The sequence below is a fragment of the Aptenodytes patagonicus genome, chromosome 1 (genome assembly GCF_965638725.1).
Source record: "Aptenodytes patagonicus chromosome 1, bAptPat1.pri.cur, whole genome shotgun sequence".
Classification (NCBI taxonomy): Eukaryota; Metazoa; Chordata; class Aves; order Sphenisciformes; family Spheniscidae; genus Aptenodytes; species Aptenodytes patagonicus.
Window position 1 is genome coordinate 202,635,414 of NC_134949.1, and position 20,601 is coordinate 202,656,014.

General features: G+C 38.1%; 1 protein-coding gene across 12 annotated transcripts in view; it reads right to left on the minus strand.

Moving 5' to 3' along the window:
- The window catches only part of FRY (FRY microtubule binding protein), a 258,690-nt gene that overhangs the window by 95,371 nt on the left and 142,718 nt on the right, over nt 1-20,601 (minus strand). For all 12 annotated transcript variants that reach the window (XM_076364288.1, XM_076364287.1, XM_076364289.1 and 9 more), the window contains 9 exons: nt 18,583-18,675; nt 18,390-18,488; nt 15,690-15,791; nt 11,245-11,348; nt 10,643-10,751; nt 9,632-9,718; nt 7,649-7,820; nt 6,581-6,713; nt 972-1,079 (listed from right to left, as the gene is read on the minus strand). In XM_076364288.1, coding sequence (XP_076220403.1) covers nt 972-1,079; nt 6,581-6,713; nt 7,649-7,820; nt 9,632-9,718; nt 10,643-10,751; nt 11,245-11,348; nt 15,690-15,791; nt 18,390-18,488; nt 18,583-18,675 — 1,007 coding nt within the window. The remainder of the gene's footprint in view (nt 1-971; nt 1,080-6,580; nt 6,714-7,648; nt 7,821-9,631; nt 9,719-10,642; nt 10,752-11,244; nt 11,349-15,689; nt 15,792-18,389; nt 18,489-18,582; nt 18,676-20,601) is intronic.

Below are 20,601 nucleotides of genomic sequence, written 5' to 3' on the forward strand. Positions count from 1 at the left end.
TTATTGCTAGCAGAATTAATTGTTTCACTGTTTTAGGACATCACTGGGAGTTGGGTGTTCATAGAGCAGAAAAAACTGCTTTTGCATGTAACACTCTGACTCCCACACCTGCCATTCCTCACAGATGTTTCAAAAGCAAGAATGGAGCAGCAGAGATTGCTTTGTCACCGTTACCTGAGAGCAATATGCTGCAAGGGCCTCGTGGCTCGATTTACCACCATAATCCACTTACATAAATAACACATGCTGGAATCTTTGACTTGGATACTACAACTGAAATGTAACAGACTTTTCTGTACTGCCCAGTACCTGTTATCATAATTATTTGCAGTAAGTCACTGATTTGATGTCCTGAAACCTAAACTGTTTTAGCAGTCATGTGTTGTAGACTACCTTCTTCCGTGAAGTCTACCTAGATAAATTCAATGGACCCCAAGCAGGGAGGATATGAAATTTAAACTTACCATTTTCTTTATTTTCTGTCTTATAGTAAAGAAATAATTTATTTTAATTAAAATAATTATTATCAATTAAAAAGTATTTGGAAAGATACCACATCTAGCACATTCTGTTTTATCAAACAGACATGTGGCAATCATAAATCAACTCTAAACAGGTATCTCCATGTTTTTCCACTACACAGAAAAGATGTTCTCTCCTGTTAATTAGAATGCTGTGATGGTTAAAAAAAGGCAATAAATGGTGAACATCATGAAGAATAGTGAGTATCATGTAATCTACATACTGATGGAAGAGAGTTCTGGATGACATACCTACTCTTATAAAATTAGGAGTCTATAATATAAACACAATGCCTGTAAAAAGATGCTAGGACTTCTACGTTTTATCCATTAATATCAGATTACTTTTTTATAAGCATATGGTTTTGTCTAAGAACCAGTTATGCATTCTGTGGCTCAGTTTTTCATTCTGTTCCCCCTGAGTAGTCATTTAATGCTTGAACAGCTTACCTTGCCAGCAAGTCGATCAACTCAAGTTTTGACATTCCATCAGGAAGCAGTCGAGGAATAGCAGCAACACATGTTCTGAACAGATCAATTTTTGGTTTTCTTTCACCGCTGAAAAATTAAAACAGAATTTTGACTAAGCTTAAGAAGTAACTGTGTTAAATGATCCACCTACAGTTTTTCAGAAAAGGGTTGGACATAATGGAGTGCCAGAGGCCTAGTAAGAACATCAGGATAGAAAGCTAGACCCTATAAATGAAATAAGAAGGAAACATGAATAAATGTTTCCATTGAATAAATGGTTTTGGTTTTGACATTTTTCATGTATCATATCTATACAGTACTTGAAAAATCAATTATTACTGACTCACTTGTTCCTCTCAGAGGAACTGGCAGATATATCAAGATGGAGTTATAATGTAGGGGAGTTTCTCCATCAAGATCAGCTTTTGCATGATGCAAGCTTTGGATGAGGCAATGAGGAAAAAGTTGGGGTGTTCCCCATCATAGTGCAGCTATATTACACCAGTTGTATAAAGCAAATAGCAGATATGTAAGAAGTCCAAATAACAAGACTGAAGATCCAGACAGTTGCCCTCAATAGGGCACAGATCTGTGGAAATCGCACACCACACACTGTTACACTGAAAAAGAAGCATAATTTAGAGGTAGGTATGGCCAGAGAGTTTCTGTTGATCCTTGCCTGAGATAGCAGCACTTTAGCAACCATTATGAGCTAAAACATGTTTTAGTAGCCCCAAGGCTGCTCTGATCTGTGGAATGGCTCAACTGCTCCCTAACAGCCTGGGGAAGTGACCGAGTCTAAAGTTCAGCATGAACCAAAAACTACGTTGGGAGTCTTTAAGTCTTCTAAAAGTAGCTCAAGTTTTAGCTGCTGATTATTTTCACAACAGATGCAGTTGTTTTCTGACTTGTTTCCAGTATTTTTTGTAAGAATGCAGATTAAAGAAGTCCTTCAGACAGACCCGAAAATGTGGGTTTTTATTTGCTCATTTTTAACCCAATGATCCATTATTTGATGATTGAGTATAGAGGAAATAAATAACCAAAGCATAACAGCATTTCAAACTGTACAGTCTTTCCCACAATATTACTAATTATTAGCCTGTAATATGCTTTGGAGGAATCAAAAGAGCAAGGTCCTATTTAGGGATCCTACTATAAACATGCAGAGAAAGACTGTTCCTGCTTTAATATGCTTCTGATTAGAAAAGAATGGGGGAAAAAGAGAGACACCAAGAAGCACTGTAAGGTACTTAACACCACACTGAAATTCACTGACAAAACAGAAGATGAACCTAGTTTTCCTGCACTCTAGTCCAATGCCCTACTTACTACATTACTCTGCCTCTCCACCCAACAGAGGACATTGCATTTGGATACCTTCTGTGTTCAGTCACAGAGAAAGCTTGAATGCAATACCATCTCACAAGTCTAAAATAAGATTTATAGAGTAACACTGTGCATTCACTGAAATAATGGGTACAGAAAAGGCATAAACTGACACTAGGCTTACTTAATTCAAAGATTAAAGACAGGTTTTTAGTGAATACCATTCTTTCTCTTAATATCTTATATAGTTATCAGCTTGGATATGTATTACATTAATAAAATAATACGATGATATTAGATATTAATCTACTGACCTGAATTGTACAAGGAGGGGAAACTACTCTAACAATGAATTATCTCTGTCTCATTGTACCTGTATCCTGTATCGTAACAGATAGAACTTGAAAGAATGTGTCAGCAATTGATTTGAAAAAGAGTGAAACACAACATCTCATCTGAGAAGTTGGTTGTAAACCTTGAAATATTACTCCTAATGCAAATATTAGCTGCATTAGTAACTAGTGCAAAATATTATATTTTTAAAGTTGTAAACAGTAAAGTGCCATTGGTAATTTTATCTGCAGGCAAGCCAACGAGTCTTCCTTGCTGACTTGAAATGGAAAGTGAGCTTTGCAGAGTTTCATAGAATCATAGAATCATAGAATCATTGAGGTTGGAAAAGACCTCTAAGATCATCGAGTCCAACCATCGACCCAACACCACCATGCCCACTAAACCATGTCCCTAAGTGCCTCATCTACTCGTCTTTTAAATACCTCCAGGGATGGGGACTCCACCACTTCCCTGGGCAGCCTCTTCCAATGTTTCACCACTCTTTCAGTAAAGAAATTTTTCCTCGCATCCAATCTAAACCTCCCCTGGCGCAACTTGAGGCCATTTCCTCTCGTCCTATCGGTAGTTACTTGGGAGAAGAGACCGACACCCACCTCGCTACAACCTCCTTTCAGGTAGTTGTAGAGAGCGATGAGGTCTCCCCTCAGCCTCCTCTTCTCCAGGCTAAACAACCCCAGTTCCCTCAGCCGCTCCTCATCAGACTTGTTCTCCAGACCCCTCACCAGCCTCGTTGCCCTTCTCTGGACACGCTCCAGCACCTCAACGTCCTTCTTGTAGTGAGGGGCCCAAAACTGAACACAGTAGTCAAGGTGCGGCCTCACCAGGGCCAAGTACAGGGGCACAATCACTTCCCTACTCCTGCTGGCCACACTATTTCTGATACAGGCCAGGATGCCATTGGCCTTCTTGGCTGCCTGGGCACACTGCTGGCTCATGTTCAGCCGGCTGTCAACCAGCACCCCCAGGTCCTTTTCCGACAGGCAGCTTTCCAGCCACTCTTCCCCAAGCCTGTAGCGCTGCATGGGGTTGTTGTGGCCGAAGTGCAGGACCCGGCACTTGGCCTTGTTGAATCTCAGACAGTTGGCCTGGGCCCATGGATCCAGCCTGTCCAGGTCCCTCTGCAGAGCCTTCCTACCCTCGAGCAGATCAACACTCCCGCCCAACTTGGTGTCATCTGCAAACTTACTGAGGGTGCACTCAATCCCCTCATCCAGATCATCGATAAAGATATTGAACAAGACCGGCCCCAGTACTGAGCCCTGGGGAACACCACTCGTGACCGGCCGCCAACTGAATGTAACTCCATTCACCACAAGTCTCTGGGCCCGGCCGTCCAGCCAGTTTTTGACCCAGCGCAGAGTACACCTGTACTTTCCTTACTATCAGTGCCCAGCAAGGGTAAACAGTTTGTGCATTTAAAATGGAGGCATGTAAAATAATAGTCTGAGAGGAAACTGTTATGAAGACAAATGAGTAATTATTAATAAATATAAAATCCGTGGGTGTTCTGTGGCTTATCAGCTGCTCAGAAGACTAGCAGGAGAAGATCCAAATCTGAGGCTCAAGTTCCCAACTTATCTGAGCTACGAGGCACAGCATGGGAAGTATCTGGCAAGGGGGGCCTCACAGGGCTCCGCAGTCATCTCTGGCTGACTCAGGATCCAAAAGGACGAGCTCTGGATGAACACACCGACAGCTGTCCTCACCTGGAAGCTTGTGTTTCCATACCAGCAGTATCAGATTTTAGTTAGGTATTGCCAGCAAAAATCTTTGAAGTACTTGCAAGAACAGGTTTGTATATTAGAAAAATGGATGCCCTATTCTGACTAGACATTGGAAAGTAATTATAACCCATATTGAAATTCATATCCCAGTGGAGGATGCAAAGGACGCTCCTTAGTCAGGATTTTAGTAACACTCTTCAGAGTGGCATTTACTACTTCAACAATAAATGCTTAAAGGATCAGTCATTAAATACAGAAGCATGTCTAACACTGCCAAAGAAAATTCCAGAATCCGTATACTTTAGTATGTTATGACTATTCATTGCCTAGCTACTTCCCTCTGATTCTTATTTTGTCATTAAATATAGCATTATGATACTCAGTTTATACAATAACATTAACTATATGTAAATATGACAAAAGCCATAACTTTAAAATATAGATAAATGTAGTGTTGTATCTATGTATTAAAGCCCATAAGAACTCAAAATAAATATGTAACTCTAACGAAGCATGAAGTTCTGTGAATAAAATGATAAGCAATTACATAAAAACAATATATTGGCTTTTCCAGTTACGCACAATGCAGGTTTTAAAAGGGCCATTTTAAATGCTGATAGGAACAGCTATGTAATGATGTTTTTCATGAGTTCACATGACTTTAGATCAACTGATAATTAAGCATCCCAGATATCTTTTTTCCTTGGAAGAACATGTAAAAATGTGTTCTAATGTGTTTTTCCTTTCAAATGTATATATTAAGTTACAGCTCATCTGGATATAAAGTACAACACAAAAATACAGTAACTTACATGTCTAGATCTTCCAACCTTAAAATCTTTATGTCTCTGATAAAAGTTACTACCAAACCATAAGACTTCCTGAAATTTAAAACACTTTAAAGTCTATTCTTTCCCTGCCTCTAAAAATAAACAACTTCGGTGATGCTGAGAAACCATAGAAAGGACATTTACAGCTAAGGTTAAGTACACTTCTTATCTAAGTGCTCAAGGTTTTACTATGCAATTATCTTTTGGGAATAAAATGTGAGTTTCAAAACTCACTTTCCCCCTTGCAAAAGCCTGGATACCCAAAATGGTTATGAAAATGCCTGTTGAGTACTGAGCAGTATACTGGGTAGTACTATAAGAAAAATACAAATTATTATCAGATAGTAATATTGGCATTTAATATAAATAAAGTAAGACAATGCTAAAGACACAAAGAGCTTACAATCTCATCTACGCAGGCACAGCAACAAGGGCAGAGGAATGTCATTAAAACATAAAGATTGTATCAGCTGTAAAAGGTAGCTGAATTTGATCAGTCATTGCAGTCTATCTACCACTCAGGGTATTTTTAGCAAGTTGTCTTTTTTTTTTTTTTGGACAGTATATGAAAAAAACAATCTCAAAGAGACCAATGTCCTTTTCATTACACTTCAAACTTTTTTCCAGGGGTTGTTTCTCTTCTAGCATAACTACCATGTCCACCTCTGTAACAGGAAAGATATGCAAGGTCTCCTTACAGTTGGGATCTCTACAATCTGTGCTCTGCATGTGTCAAATTATGTCTCTGTGTCTCTAAAGTCTACTAGACGTCCACCTCACCACAACTGTCTCCAGGAAACTTCCCTCATTAATAATTTTGGATGAGAGTGTAAAATGCTGCTGTGCAACACTGCTTGAGACATACTGGTTTGATTCTGTTCCAGTGGGGTACTGCTTAAATCCAAGACTCTTGTCACAAAATGACTTGGGTTTATAATTAAGATTTGATTTTGATTACAGGCATGAATAGTAATTTTGAAAGATTATTATTAATAGGGATTTACAGCATTTGTTGCATTCATTTTGAAGTTCAGTGATGCAAATATACCCTGAAACAGTGTTCTGAGCATAGGCTGACAGGTTTTCCTCTCTGGGCTTTCAACTTCTACTATCTAAACATTCATAGGATTCACACATGATTTTGGCTACATTGAGAGCATTAGTTCAATTCCAAACACTGCAACATGCAAAGAAGTACAATCAACTTGTCATAAACAGTTTTTCAAAGTATATACTAATTAAGCTAAATGTTCCTATTTCTTGCTGTTTCTCTGATGACTCATGATAAGACAGAAAAAAAGTTCTGAAATTACATCTCAATATTTTATGGGATTTACTGTTTAGCACTCACGTAATCATGTCTTCAGGTTCTTTGTTAAGCATCTGTATGTTGGTTAGCATCATGCACCGCCCCACTTCCTTGTCAAGATGTCTGAGTATGTTGTCCACAGCTTTTCTTACTTGAGAATAATATAATGACATACCTGCAATAATAGGCATTTTTGTGTAATTTGGGATATTTATAGATACATATATTTTGAAAAAGAAAGCTGCTTACTCATGCTGTGCTGCATGAATTAAGAAAAATATTTTCCTCATGAGGTGATAGCATATGAACTGAATTAGTGACAGCACTAAATACTATGTCTGTTGTACATTTCAACAGCAGTGGGTCTTACATTGCTTATTTTCTTGATATTACTACAATGATCTAGCAACAGTACAACACAGGTCTTTGTCGCTGGTGTAGAAATACGTAACTTTGTTTCATTCACGTAACTTTGGGGACTTAATGAAGTGCTACGGTGAGTAGCCAAATTTTCTTTTTTGCCAGCAAAAACAGGCGCCTTCAAGGCATCATACAGAAGCTCTTTTCCTACAGCACAGGATTCTCTCTCTACATTGGCTACTTAGGAAGCCCAAGGTAATGGTGCTTTTAACTTAGGCACTTCAGTTCAGCTTTATTTTACATTTAAAAGTTTTTTGCATTTTGAAAGTTTCACTTGGTGTGAAATATTGCAATTAAAATGAGGATATCAAAGGAATCTGCTGGTTTTCAAAGCTGGTACATTTTCCGAGCACAGGCACTGTTTCTAATAAGATGAATATCCATGAATAAACACAGCTATTCAGCACCGAAAGAAGCTAATTCTTAACTATCTCTGTACTTAACGCCGCCAGAACACAGGGTTGCTACCACTTGTGTAGCACCACTGAAGACTTTTCCTGAAAGTAATTTAAAAAAACAGTATTTGTCAAACTAAACCATATATTTCATTAGAATGCACAATAAAGTAAATGTTTACAATAAGGAAATCAATTCAATACTTAACAATAGTCAATTATTCTGCTCAGGTACTGAAGACTTTTTCACATTCATTCTCATTCAAGTTTCTGTATTGTCCATTCTCTTACTGACCTATCATTTTAGCTTCCTCCTCTGTAAGAGTTTTGCTCAAATATGTTTTCTTCACTCTGAGAGTGTTTCCAGAGGGAAGGACAGCTCCAGTCACTGGCATTGGAGGTTCACCATCTTTTTGCTGCAAGCTATCAGCAATTACCAAGAAAGCTCTCAGACCAATATTCATTCTCTGTAAAGTTCAGAAGATGAATGAGTATCGTAATCAAATAATCATATTCTACTCATATTCTTCGATCACTTTGAAATTTTGGCTATGTACTTGCCAGCACTTCCTCTGTAACTCCACTACATTGACTAGTCTGATATGCTTTACAAAAAATGCCCATGAAATAAATTGTGAATTCTTATCTGTACTACGAGCAGCGCTCTCCCCTCTCAAAACTTTATTTCTAGCTATTTTCATCAGTACATTATCTCTTTATCTTCAGGACAAAACATGTGCATTTGACCTTGAGTTTAGTAATACATCTTAACCAGACCTTCAGTTAAACACAAATGTCCTATGTGGTCATTATGAAAAAAGATCAATAACTGTCTTGAAAGGCCCCAGGGTTGTCCATACTGTGTGAAAAGTCTGGAATGGTGCTCAGTGACAAAACTGCTATGTGAAAACACCGGGAAAATGAGGCTAAGTGACCTGAATGTCTTCAGGGAATTCTCCAGAGGAAAGCTTACAGGCTTTGCATTGCAACGACTGAAAGACGAGAAAGTTTCAATTTCCCAGGAACGTATTCCAAAAACTCAGAGGCTGTCCTACTTACAGTCTCCCAGAGACGCATTTACATAGATTATGGGTATTTTTTTAGAACGCTGAAGTCCATGCACATCAAAAAGTAGCCCCATTATTTCATTGTTTTTGGACTTACATTGCTGTTGAGAAACAGTAAAATTTCAGATGTTGATTCATCAAGAAGCTAAGGACTATGTCCATTCCCTATAAGCTCGGCTTCAAGCAATGCTAATACACAATGCCCTTTGCAGGACCTTCCTCAGTCAATACGGCAGGTGACTGACCCAGGATGTAGTGGGGACTGCCTGCTCAAGAACTGTGTTTCATTTTTCTTTACTCTGCTGAAGAAAGATGAAAGCTGTGCTCAAAGTAAAGCTTGCCTTTCACTTTTGCTGCTTTTGACAGTAAAAAGTTTAGTCTACTTTTCCAAATATCTTTTTCTATCAAATATAATTTTTGTAAGGTAACTCATTCTATTTTAACATTTTAGTGAATAGGTATGACTGTTTATACTGCAAGATTAATATGGACATATTTTATGAGATGATCACAAATCCTTTTTATTTTTCATGTGTTTATTCTTAATTTCCAAATGAAAATGTTTTCAAAATTATAAGCAAATACATTATTTTCAAGAGAATTTTTCATTATTTTACCACTTATTTTTATTTGGGGGGGGGTTGGTGTTTTTGGTTTTGGTTTTTTTTTTTAGTTTTTCAAATTTCTGATTGTTTTCTCTAGGGAAAGCACTAGGAAGCTGACTCATGACACTAATGCTCCTAGAGTTTTACTAGTCAGATTGGTAAAACTTTATTAGAGTTTTTTCTTTTTTCTCATCTTCAATTCTTCTTGGTTCAGGTACTCTTTTTCAGTAAAACTGTTTTGAAAAACAGTGAAATTGTTACAGAAAATTTGCTTTTATATTAAAATAGTTTAAGGCATTGCATATAACAACAGCAGAGTGATAAGGAGATACTGTGATCAATAGTTTTATTTATCTTTTTCTTTTTTTTTTTATACATTTGCACTACATCATGTTTGATAATCTTCACTGAGGAAACATGAGATAGGCATAAACAGTGTGACATTTCACAGATCAAAGTCCACAGATGTCTTTTACCAATAAATCAAGTTCAAGATTTGGCCTGAAAACTGGACAAAGGTGAAAGCATGCTTAGAATGTAACCAGAACGTAAATGTAGCACAGTACAATAAATACTAACTCAAAAAAATGCAGATGCACATCATACCTCAGGGTTGAGACTGAAAGCTTTTGCTGGTTTTCCAACACAAAGGAAGTCAAAGATAATTTCTTTCATTGCAAAATCTAAACGTTCCTAAAATAGTAAAAATATTGCAAATCATTAAGCTGCTCACTTCTGCTACTTATTTTCTTTAAGGCAACAGAATGTTGAAAACCAGTTTAATCAGGATTTATTTAAACGTACGGAAAAACAGATTTTTCAGAAGTATGCAGAACATATTATCAGATCTAAGCTTTCAACACTGCTGTATGTTGACAAATTAAAAAATTTATAGCATTTAAATAGAAAATGATCCATTTTGGAAATAAAGCTTTTAATTATTTCATTTAAACTGTGGTAATTATGGTACTAACATAGTATTTTATATAAAAGGAGCTTGTTAACAGATGGCACAATTCAGGGAAGATTTTAAGCATCTGTTTAATTCATTCCTATTCAGAGACTTTAAGCATGTGCTTAAGTGCCTTTCTCAATGGGAATGTTTTCTGAATCTAATAAAAGAGATGAAACTTCCAGCACTGAAGGTCAGTTTATTTTAGCAATTCCCATTTGAACTGATGAAAACTAAATGTGTCAGCTACATGAAGAACTTGGTTTTCCTCTGACTTACTGTGCAGTGCAACTCAATGTCCTATATAGTAGGAATGATTCAGTATCAGGACAAAATATGGCTTATTATTTTTAATTTTATTGACAGTCAAAGCCTGTCAACAAATCATTTTCTGACTTGCTGGCAATTCCAAAAACTGACAAAAAATACATTTGAGTTGAAGTGGAAACATTTTTATTTATTTTCAGTGGCATGAAGTTAATCAAAACCTGTTCAAAAGAAGTCTGCCCCAGCTCAATCTATAATGTTATCATTGCCTAGATGAAAGATACTGACAATGGGGTTGCAAAAAATTCAGACAATAGATGTTTACTTATTTGTTAATTTGTTATTGGGAAAACAAGTTATTCATTAATTGGAAAGACATATGCATGGTTCTCCCATACCTGTGCAATAAACTGTATTATCTTCACAAAGATGTTTAGAGGCATATCTCTTGGCACAACACCACGGGACCCTTTTGGGAAAAGTGTTGTGACAATAGTAATAAGTCGACTGTAAAAGAAGGAAAAAAAGCATTAGACATATCTGGACCTTGTAGACCTTCGCTTACTATGAAACGTAAGTTGGAAATCCTACTCCATTTAGAAAGACTAGAATGTATTTCCTTTGAAAGGAGAATGTAATGGGGTATCTTGTTCTGATCCTTTGTTACAAATTCAATCTAATTATTTTATCTCATTACTACATTACAAGTAACAATAAACCAGTCAATGACATGCCACTACAAAAATATTTCTAACTTTAACCAGGCAAAGAGTGATTTTTAGTTCTTCCAAAAGCAGAAACACTTTATATGGTAATTTTAATAGGTGGGAGAATAACTGATGGTGCCACAAAAGGGAATATTTTGTTGTGTACAGTTGAGTTTTTTGTTCCACAGCAGGAATAGGTTCAATTCAAAGGAGTTGAGGAGAACTATAAAAGCTCTTCAGTGGCAACATCTACTCTACAAGGCTTGATTATCATTACAAATACAGCATCTTACCTTTGGGTAGCTGTGTTGCTTTCACATTTAATTCTGATCATGTAAACCCACAGTAGTCTGTACAGAGATTCCAGTGCAACTCGAGCCATTTTGGGGTCCTTATTCTAGAGAAACATATAACGTAAGAATGAACTTCAGGCACAAATTAGAAAGGAAGTTCTGCACTTAATGGATGTCAAGGTTCAGAGTTTTCGTAATGACACTACAAAAAGATACAGCCTCACAGCTGCCCGGTACCCCATTCCTGTAGCTGCAGGATGCTTATGCATCTGACCTACCTCTCCTGGTACTACTTAAGTTGTTGAAAAACCCAAGTATCAAGTTAGTTAAAGTAGATACATGTTACAATTTAAAATCTCTATTTGAAAATCACCTGAATTTGACTCTGAAAAGAAAACCTATCTTCAGTTAATTCTGTCAATTCAAAAGCCCTATGGTGGAGACATGGTATGAAGAACACAGCAGATAAATAAATGCACTGCACGTATTCAGTAGTGAAAGGACAAAAATCTGTGGATGCTTAGGCTGACCTAATTAACATGGCATCTGGGATCAGCTGGACTGAATTGGATTATCTGTCTGGATTGTTGTTTATTTTTGGAACCTTTTGAACTAGTATAAGATTGTCTTCGGGTCTCTTTGGTCATATGCAGTTTTCTGTTTCTGTGGCAGTTTTAAGGGCTTTCTGAGTGGTGCAAGTATATGCAGTCCAATCAGATGGTCTCCCATGTGTTGGGCCATCCACTGGGTTAAACTTTGAGAGAGACCAGTACACTTTGACCCGAGATAAGATTTGCCTGGCCCAACAGTGCAAATCTCCACTGCAAAGAGCTGAATTTTTGTCTGCAGACAAATGTTGAGTCACAGATCAAAGGCTGCGGTTTGATCAAAGAAACTGCAACCGATGCCATCAATAATTCTTGAATGTGTATTTGTCTAGGTCCTGCAAAATGGAAGGAAGACAACCCGCCGATGATATGGGATATGGCTCCAACTTTCAACGTGGCATCTGTCACAAGCCTAAGAATAGGAACACTGTCCTTGGGTTGCAATTTCCATTTAACTCCTTGACAACACATTTTATACAATAAAGCTTTATATGGAAGAGAAAATTGAAAATCCTTTTTGTTTATTATAGCAGCATACAATGGTTGTAGCACATGATTAGAGTAAGTAGTAAAAGGAATGACAAAATTTACGTGGCCTATTAATCTTTGCAGGATTTTAAAATCATAACATTTGTTACAATTGATTTGTTTAATAACCTGTTTACTTTCAATCCATTTTTCATCAGGTATCATCATGTCAGCCCTTGTAAATTTCAGTCCTAAGAATTTGATTTCTTCAACAGGTGATGGAGTATGTTTATCAAAGTTTATTCTTACCCCAAAGCTTTCAAGAGAACAGCAGACACTGTGGCTAACTGAGTTAAGGTAACAAGAGCTTGTGTGGCAGAGGAGGAAGTCATCCCTATAAGCAAAAGTCCAAATATTCCAATGACAAAATTGTTCAGCTGCGAGGGCAGTTGAGAAGAGATGGAGGAGAAAAGGGCTGAGACTGATATCATTGGAGCTTTCCGAAAATAGTAGACCAGTTTTCCATCAGAAACAGCAAGCTGCACGGCAGAAGCAGGATTGAGAGGAAGATGTTAAAAAGCCTGAGAAACATCCAGGGAAATCATGGGCATGTCCATGGGCAAGATCTGTGCAAGTGCATGGTGGTTGGGTGCCCAGTACTTTGGAAAGCACATAGCATGTCTCCCTTTGGAAAACTGAGAGAAGTCCACCACCAATTGAGCCTCTTTAGTATTTCAAGGATTTTTGTCAACAAGAAAAACCCAGCCAGTAATCCTATTAGGACCAGGAGTATTTGGCCTAATATATCTGACATCTTCTTCACTTTCCCAACAGGAGGTATTGGCACTGGGTGTGGTTCCTTTACCACTGCTGGCAGTGCCCAGCTCACTGTTGGTGCCGAAGAATTTGTCGAAGTTGATGTGGGCCTTTTGAACACAGGAGCAGCCAGTGACAGAGCTCTGCCAGGATCTGCTCTGTTTCTTGATAAGTGCTGCTGGCTTTTATTTGTTGTTGTTGCTCTTCTATAAATTTCTTTTTCAATGCCTCTGCCTCTTCTTCTGTGATTGGCAAAGGAGCAACCGGACTGCCAGGAGTGACACCCATTTTCTTTAATTCCTCCATTTCTCTTTTCCAATAATATGGCATTAGGTCTGGCCTATTCAGGCCAAAGGGATATTGTGTCGTACCCATGGATTTGTTCCCGAGATGGGCATTGTTTGACCCATTCTTTGTAAATTAAGTTCTGCACCCTCAGCTCAAATTGTACTGGAGCTTTCTCCTTGTCCCATGTAGTCTGGAGACAAGGAACTGTTGCTCCCACTGAAAAACTTTTCCTCTAAATGAAACACAGTGCTTTGACTCTCTCCTATATAGAATTCCTGCCTTGAATAGTTTTTTGTAAATGAAGTTTAGTTAACAATAGATGTTCCATTTCAAAACCAGGTTACTTATTAACTTTTACACCGCTTTCAACAGGATTGTATGAAATGCCCTTTGGCCAGAATTTGGCTGGGTCAAGTATTTCCATGTCCTGGCAGGAGTCTCCTTTATTAATTCAAGAGAAAAGTTTGTTTCTGTAAGATCAGAGATTTGCCAGTTTATATTAAAATCAGAGATATGATTAGAAGATAAACCTTTTAGCTTTCCCAGTGTATGCTTGACCTTAATGGTTTTGGGAAAGAGATTGTGCTTTATGGGGTGTGGAGGCTCTTGAGAAACCTGATCCATTATGTGGTTCATGGGAACCCACACAAGATCATGGAGTCCCATATACTGCCCTGGTGTGCACAGCTCTCCTTCTAATGGAAGGATTTCTCCTTCTTGTTGACCTAGCTGTTCTTCCAGCTGCATGAGTTTAGTTTGGGCTTTGAGGTGTTACTGACTGGTGAAGTGATTGCTTTATGGTTGGGGCATCTCTTCCTCTGTACTGAGAAGGAGTGGCCAACCACGTTCTTAATTTAGCCATGTATTCAGCTACCTTACCTCCTCCCCAAACTAAAGATTGAATGTGCCACCACATTAATCTATGAGCCCTGTGAATAGAAGTATATGTCAACAAATTATAGGTGGCAAGGTGAATTCCAGTTAGATTTTCAATTGGTAAGGTAGGAGCAACTTACTTATATTTTCTGTAATGGTTTCAAATAATTTGTCAGGATGTCCCTAATTTTCAGAAAAACCTGTATTCCCAGCTGGCTCCTCAGAGATCTTACAGCTGTAGCTGCCTTTTCTAAAGCTTGTACAACCTCATAAAAAGCCAAAAAATTAGTTGCAACAACAACGTTTATTTTCTGAATCTCTTTGCAAATAAGGTTCTAATACATCTTTAGCAAAAGTAAGTAATTCAGGTACAGGTGGAAAGAAATCTTCAGACAGACTATGAACATTCTGAAGAGCTATTCTAACAGGAGGATCCATATGAAGAGAGTCAATACAAATTGTTTCATTAAGACAAAGATAAAGTACAGCAGTAAAGCAACGGCAATAAAGGATGTAACATATAACTTGTCGACAAACTTGGGAATTCAACTTTTGGAGAACAGAGATTCCCTCCACAGTTTGCCTCTGAGCTGAGAAAGTGGTTGCATATTCTACCTGTGCCGTTTGCAGAAGCCTCCTAACCACTGGTTCATCAAGCAGCAGTTTGGAGGCCCTTCATTTGAGCTAACCACTTCACTGTGCTTCTTATATTGGACTTTTCAGGTAGGCACAGGACCATCCTTTCATATGGATCCACTTTAAGTGTGGAATGGGACATGAGTTATTGCGCAAGTAAAAGAAACATGGAGGAGTAGTAATGATAACTAGCATATGTGTATTGAACAGTATGTGCTGGCCAGGAACCACAGCAAATTGCAGTGGACAGTTAGTCTTAAACTTCAAAGATCTAACAAATGGTAAAGGAATAAGAATGGATATGTGGAGGAAACAGTTTAAAATAGTTTAGGTTTTTTTAATGCAACTTAACAGAGTGAAACAGGCAATGGAATCAGTGTCCTGCAACTAGTTCCATTCTGATAAAGTAATAACAAGGGCTTTGTTTGAGAATGCCTTTGTGAAAAAAGAATATTGGGTCAGTTTGGGTATGTCACTCGAGCTAATAACTTTCATCAACAATCTTGCCTGTTTCACAGCTGTTTGACTCAGGCTTGGTTTGAGCTAGAGAAACAGAAATTCAAACTAGGCACAAGAACACTTTTTTGTTACTGAAAAAATCTGCACAGCTAAAGAATTTGTACTGTCGGGAATAAAATTATGTATGGAATCAGATAATAGCAATAATTCAGCACATTTACCTAAATGGATTTGCAGCAGATCAATAGTACATACTGAAGTTTTAATACAATATTAAACCCAGAAGATACTAACCTTGAGATTGGATAGGCAGTTGTTGAGGAAAATATGCCATCTGTTTAAAAAGAACTGCTTCTGACTGACACAAAGCAGGCATGTTACCAAAGGGTACAAAGCCTAAACAGGAAATGGATGTCGATACCATGTTATTTGCATGTCTACACAACATAAAAGTAACTTAATACAGCTACTGTAAACTTAAAGCTCTAAGTCCTCCATTTTGTGCAATACGTGTTAGCCAACGTAAACACATTGTTAAGTAGTACAATTTAAAAGGAACCTTTCTCTAAAGCTGTTACAGATATGTTTTATGGATGAAATAAAAACAACCACATGTCTACTTATAGCAGTATAATAAATCCAAAGATGGGCCACAATTTTACAGACTCACAGGGCTAATTTCTGTCAGTTAACTGAGAAATGATAGCATGGAAATAACTAAACTTTATTATAATAACAACAGGACCCACAGAGATTGTTGGGACTTGTGAATGCTCAGATGCCTATTACTCCTCAAAATCTGCAGTCACAATGTTTACTGAGAGACATGTCAAACACCCTGAAGAATTGTGTTAAAATACAGGCAATGCCTGCATCTGCTGGTAGGTACATCTTGTGAAGTGAAAAATAAGAAAAAGCAAGGCAGAACGTAGAAGTTCAAATACTGGAACCTGGTCTCTTTGTCAACACTTACTTTGACACTCATCTTGAAAATGTTACACTAAAAAGAATAAGCTAAAATGCACCTATTAATTTTGAAACTGACTTTGCTATTTCAGCAAGACTTTTGTGTTTCAGTTGTCATGCTAATATACCCAATCAGGATTTTAAAGTTATTAGTCAAAAATAAGGTAACTTTATCTTAAAGACCAATGATTCTCAAAATTAACCCTAAAATTCTAATTTCAGTCACAGATCAAAGTATAAACACACCATAAACCCCAACTTCTGTTCCTGCAATATATAACATAAATTGTCTATAGCTAGGTTAGACCTAGTTTCTTGAACAAATGGCAAATGTACATTAATTTTTATTTTTATAATCTTCATGTCCAAAATACATATGGGAGAGGATAATTGAAGTCTTCTCACGGAAGACCTTCTTACCATATTAACATTATGTCTATAATAGTTGAGTACTTGACAGGATCACAGAGTTCAGTAACATCCCAAGAATGTTACAACCCATCCTAAGAAGACCCCTAGGAGGGAAGACAGAAATCATCTCCTGGAGTTTCCTAATTGTCTGCGTTCACTATCAAGAGAACCTCAACGACTAGCTCAGACAAAACACTTTTAGATAGAGAATGAGGCAAGATGAATGCCCCCATCCTGCCTGTACAGTGAGTGTACTGATTCACAAAACACTGATCTTGGAAAAGAAGGTCCTCTTCAGACTCTAAAGAGTGTGCTTTCTTCCTGGAAGCCTGAAAATATGCACTGCAGCTATTTCTGCCAACTGTTTGCCTTTCCCCTCCTCCTCCTCCTCACAATGTTTGTATTTCTAATCACACCCTCACAAGAATCTATTCTATGTTGCGACTTTTAACTATGTAGCCTCCAGTGTGGTACCTGCAGACAAGCAATCAAATGCAAAGCCCCAGTTGTGCAATCCTTTCTCAAGCATGTAGTATTGACTTTGGCAAGTACGGCCACCAGTTTGGGGAAGTTCTATTTAGTGTAAAAACTGTACAGCAAAGCTCTTACCCTGCTGCAGTTTCAACAATGTTTTATTAACTCGGCAGAGTGGAATAGAGCCACACAAACACAAGCAGAGTGAAATCAGAAATCCATCCCCAGTCTCCCACTAATTCAAACCGGATCAGGACTGTGCTCCAGGGGATGTCTGACTCTCCCTGGGACTGCATGGGGACTGGTGCCACGGCAGCAGAGAGCTCAAACACACTTCTGCAGAGTGTGAGCTCAAACACACTCGGCAGATTCGCTAGCGCTAGTGACCAGCATTTGCCGAGAGCGCTGGGAACAGGGAATTCTTTTTGACTTTCCCATAGAACGAGGGAGGATGAACGACAACGTTCTTTACTTAAAAGGTCCAAGACTTCAAAACAGATTAGCTAATGCTGGAGTGCTGACGTTCGCTGACCCAGTTGGAGAGACAGACTGCTTAAGGCAGCCAGCGTCAAACTGACTCAGATCTTCATTTAATTCAGATCAACTCATGCTTCCAAAAATACACTGCAGTGCCACTGTTCATCTCACAAGAAAAAAATGAAATAGGGAGCTGCACAGTAGCCAAGTTATGGATTTAAAAGGGCATGTGTTATACATTTTTTTGTTCCTACAATGTATTATTTAAGCCCTGTGAAAAAGTTGTTCCCACATTCCTCATTTGTTCTCGCTTGACAAGAAGTGAACTCTATTCTTTCTCCTCACCTCCTAATGTTTACACATAACAAGTATGAGAAAACCTAACCGTTTAATAATCACAGACCCAGAAGCTGAAAACATCTGTTGGATTCAGACTGGTTTTGATCATATTCTGAATAAAATAAAATAAAATAAAATAAAATAAAATAAAATAAAATACTGTTATTTTCTGCAAACACAAATACCTTCCCTGCAAATAGAAATGTATTGGTTATAAAGCCTAATGCAGAAAAAAGTTTTGCAACCAGTTCTGGGAATTTCCCAAGACTCTTGCTCAGAGATATTTCTGACAAAGAGTTTTAGCCTCTGCTTCTTAGGGTTACTAACCAATGAGTGCTTCTTTCGTGAGGAAAGTTCAAGTGTTGTATCATACAGGCTTTCAACAAAGTTCCTCAGACAGGGGACATTCACTTCATTTTTAACAGCCTGAAAGACAATTTCAGATTAATAAACCACTACATCACAAGCTGTTTTATCTAATTTAAAGAAATTATGCAAACAACCTGAAAAATAAACTCACAGCAGCTACAGGGACAAGAATTTCAACAAACAGTCCTGCCAGTGCATGCTTGATATCTTTGTCTTTAACTTCAAGGAAATAATGTGCACATTCCTAAAACAAAACAAAACAAGAAACATAAATTGCTTATCAGCTGGAATAAAGACCTCTAAATGTTTGCTGAATGCATGTGAAGTGTCAGTGACTATTTTTATCTTGCAAATCCCACAGAAAACGTTTGTCTATTAACGTCGAAGTCCGCATTTTGCAGCAAGCACAAAGCAGGACATAAGTCAAAATCGAGGATCTGTTATTCTGGCCATGACAATCCACAAACTCTCCACTGATTCCTGCTGTGCCCAGTGGTGTTCTGGGGATGGAAAGGGAGTTGGACTCGGACTGACCTCATGCCTCCCCTGTGTATACCTTCAGGAGCAAGAGTAAAAGCATGGACTGCTTTACACAATGCTCTGGGAGGCCAGAAAAGGAACATACTTCTCTGGTAAGATACTCAAGGGAAGGAACAATCTTACTGTAAATATTTTGGATAAACTTCACTGCTAGGATCCATTGCAGATTAAGGGTCAATACAGAACTGTGCTGTATCAGGGAAGAGACCTGTGGTGCAAACCACCACTATTTCCAACCTGCAACTGGGGATTGAGAGAGAAAGTTAAAATGTACTTTTGTCCTAAACATGCAGCAAGCTACTACCTACACAGCTGCGCTGCTCAGGAAATGAGGGAGGGAAGATAAGCATCCACCCACTCTTGTGTTTCTGTACAACTTCTCTGAGGATGACATATCACATTGCTCCAGTTACTTCTTCCTCTCTGGCGCCAAGGCCCAAACAGCCACTGACATTACAAGGATGTTCCCCACTGACCTTTTTTACTGCACATGCGTGCAGAGCAGTTTACACTTTAGACCACGCATAATTTTTCCTGGCTGCAATCAGGATTCTACACCACATGGCTTCAGTCACTCTGGCCATTTCTGCTACACAGCTGAGGCCCCTGTGCAAAGACAGTAGCCTCCCTGGGCTGCTTCTGCACTCCATGGTGGAAGACAGGCTTTTCTGGAGCTCGCTCCTGAGATTAGCTCACTCTTTGAAAGTGTCTCTCTCTACTAGAGCAGAGCTGGTGTGACAGAGCTTGTAGCTGACGCACTGCATGCAGATACTCAAACTAATAACTGTAAGTGTATTTCACCAAACTGAGCAAAACTACATACACAGTGCATCTTATGATGCATTGTAGTATATATAAGAATTAATTTGGTGCTGAGATACTGTAGTCATGAGCAAGGTAGAGATAATTTGCATCCCAATTTTTAGTCTACTCTACGGGAGCTTTACCACTGATTTCAATACCAGTGAACACTGGATCCCAGCAGTGCTGTGCCATAAAGCTATGCCACAAAGTCATTCACTCATATCAGTCATGTGCACTGAACACACACTACTTTGATATCTTGCCAGCTCTGGATAACTTACATTAACTCAACACATACTAAGATGTGTTCATGTAATGAAGTGCAAGGTAAGAAGAAAAATGAGCTGTTCCTGTGTTGTTATATATCTTTTAAATATGTTGTTAAATATTCTTTAAAACACATTGCAAAATTGAAACAGAATGTGATTCCTGCTCAGGATTTAGAGAAATGGCTCTGTGTATCTGTACACATGTGTATTTGTACTCCAATGTCAAATCCTTACTTGTGGGCATCTAACATTGACTTTTTACTCCATTGACACCATCAATAAGCTGATCTTTACATGGAGGTTTACATAAAACATGTATTTTACTGGATGACTGGCTACAAACCACGTAGCCATGACACTGATCCCAAGAAAAAAACGGAAATAAAAAGGTTAAGCTAAATAAACCTGCTGATGGAACAGAACCCATTGTATATTACCAACAAGAAATGTGGCCTTTTAAAAATGCTTAAACATAAAAGATTTTCTTTCCTTTTACAAAATTATGTAATGTGTTAATTTAAAGCATTCATGATAGTCAAACTATGCTCTGTACTAGT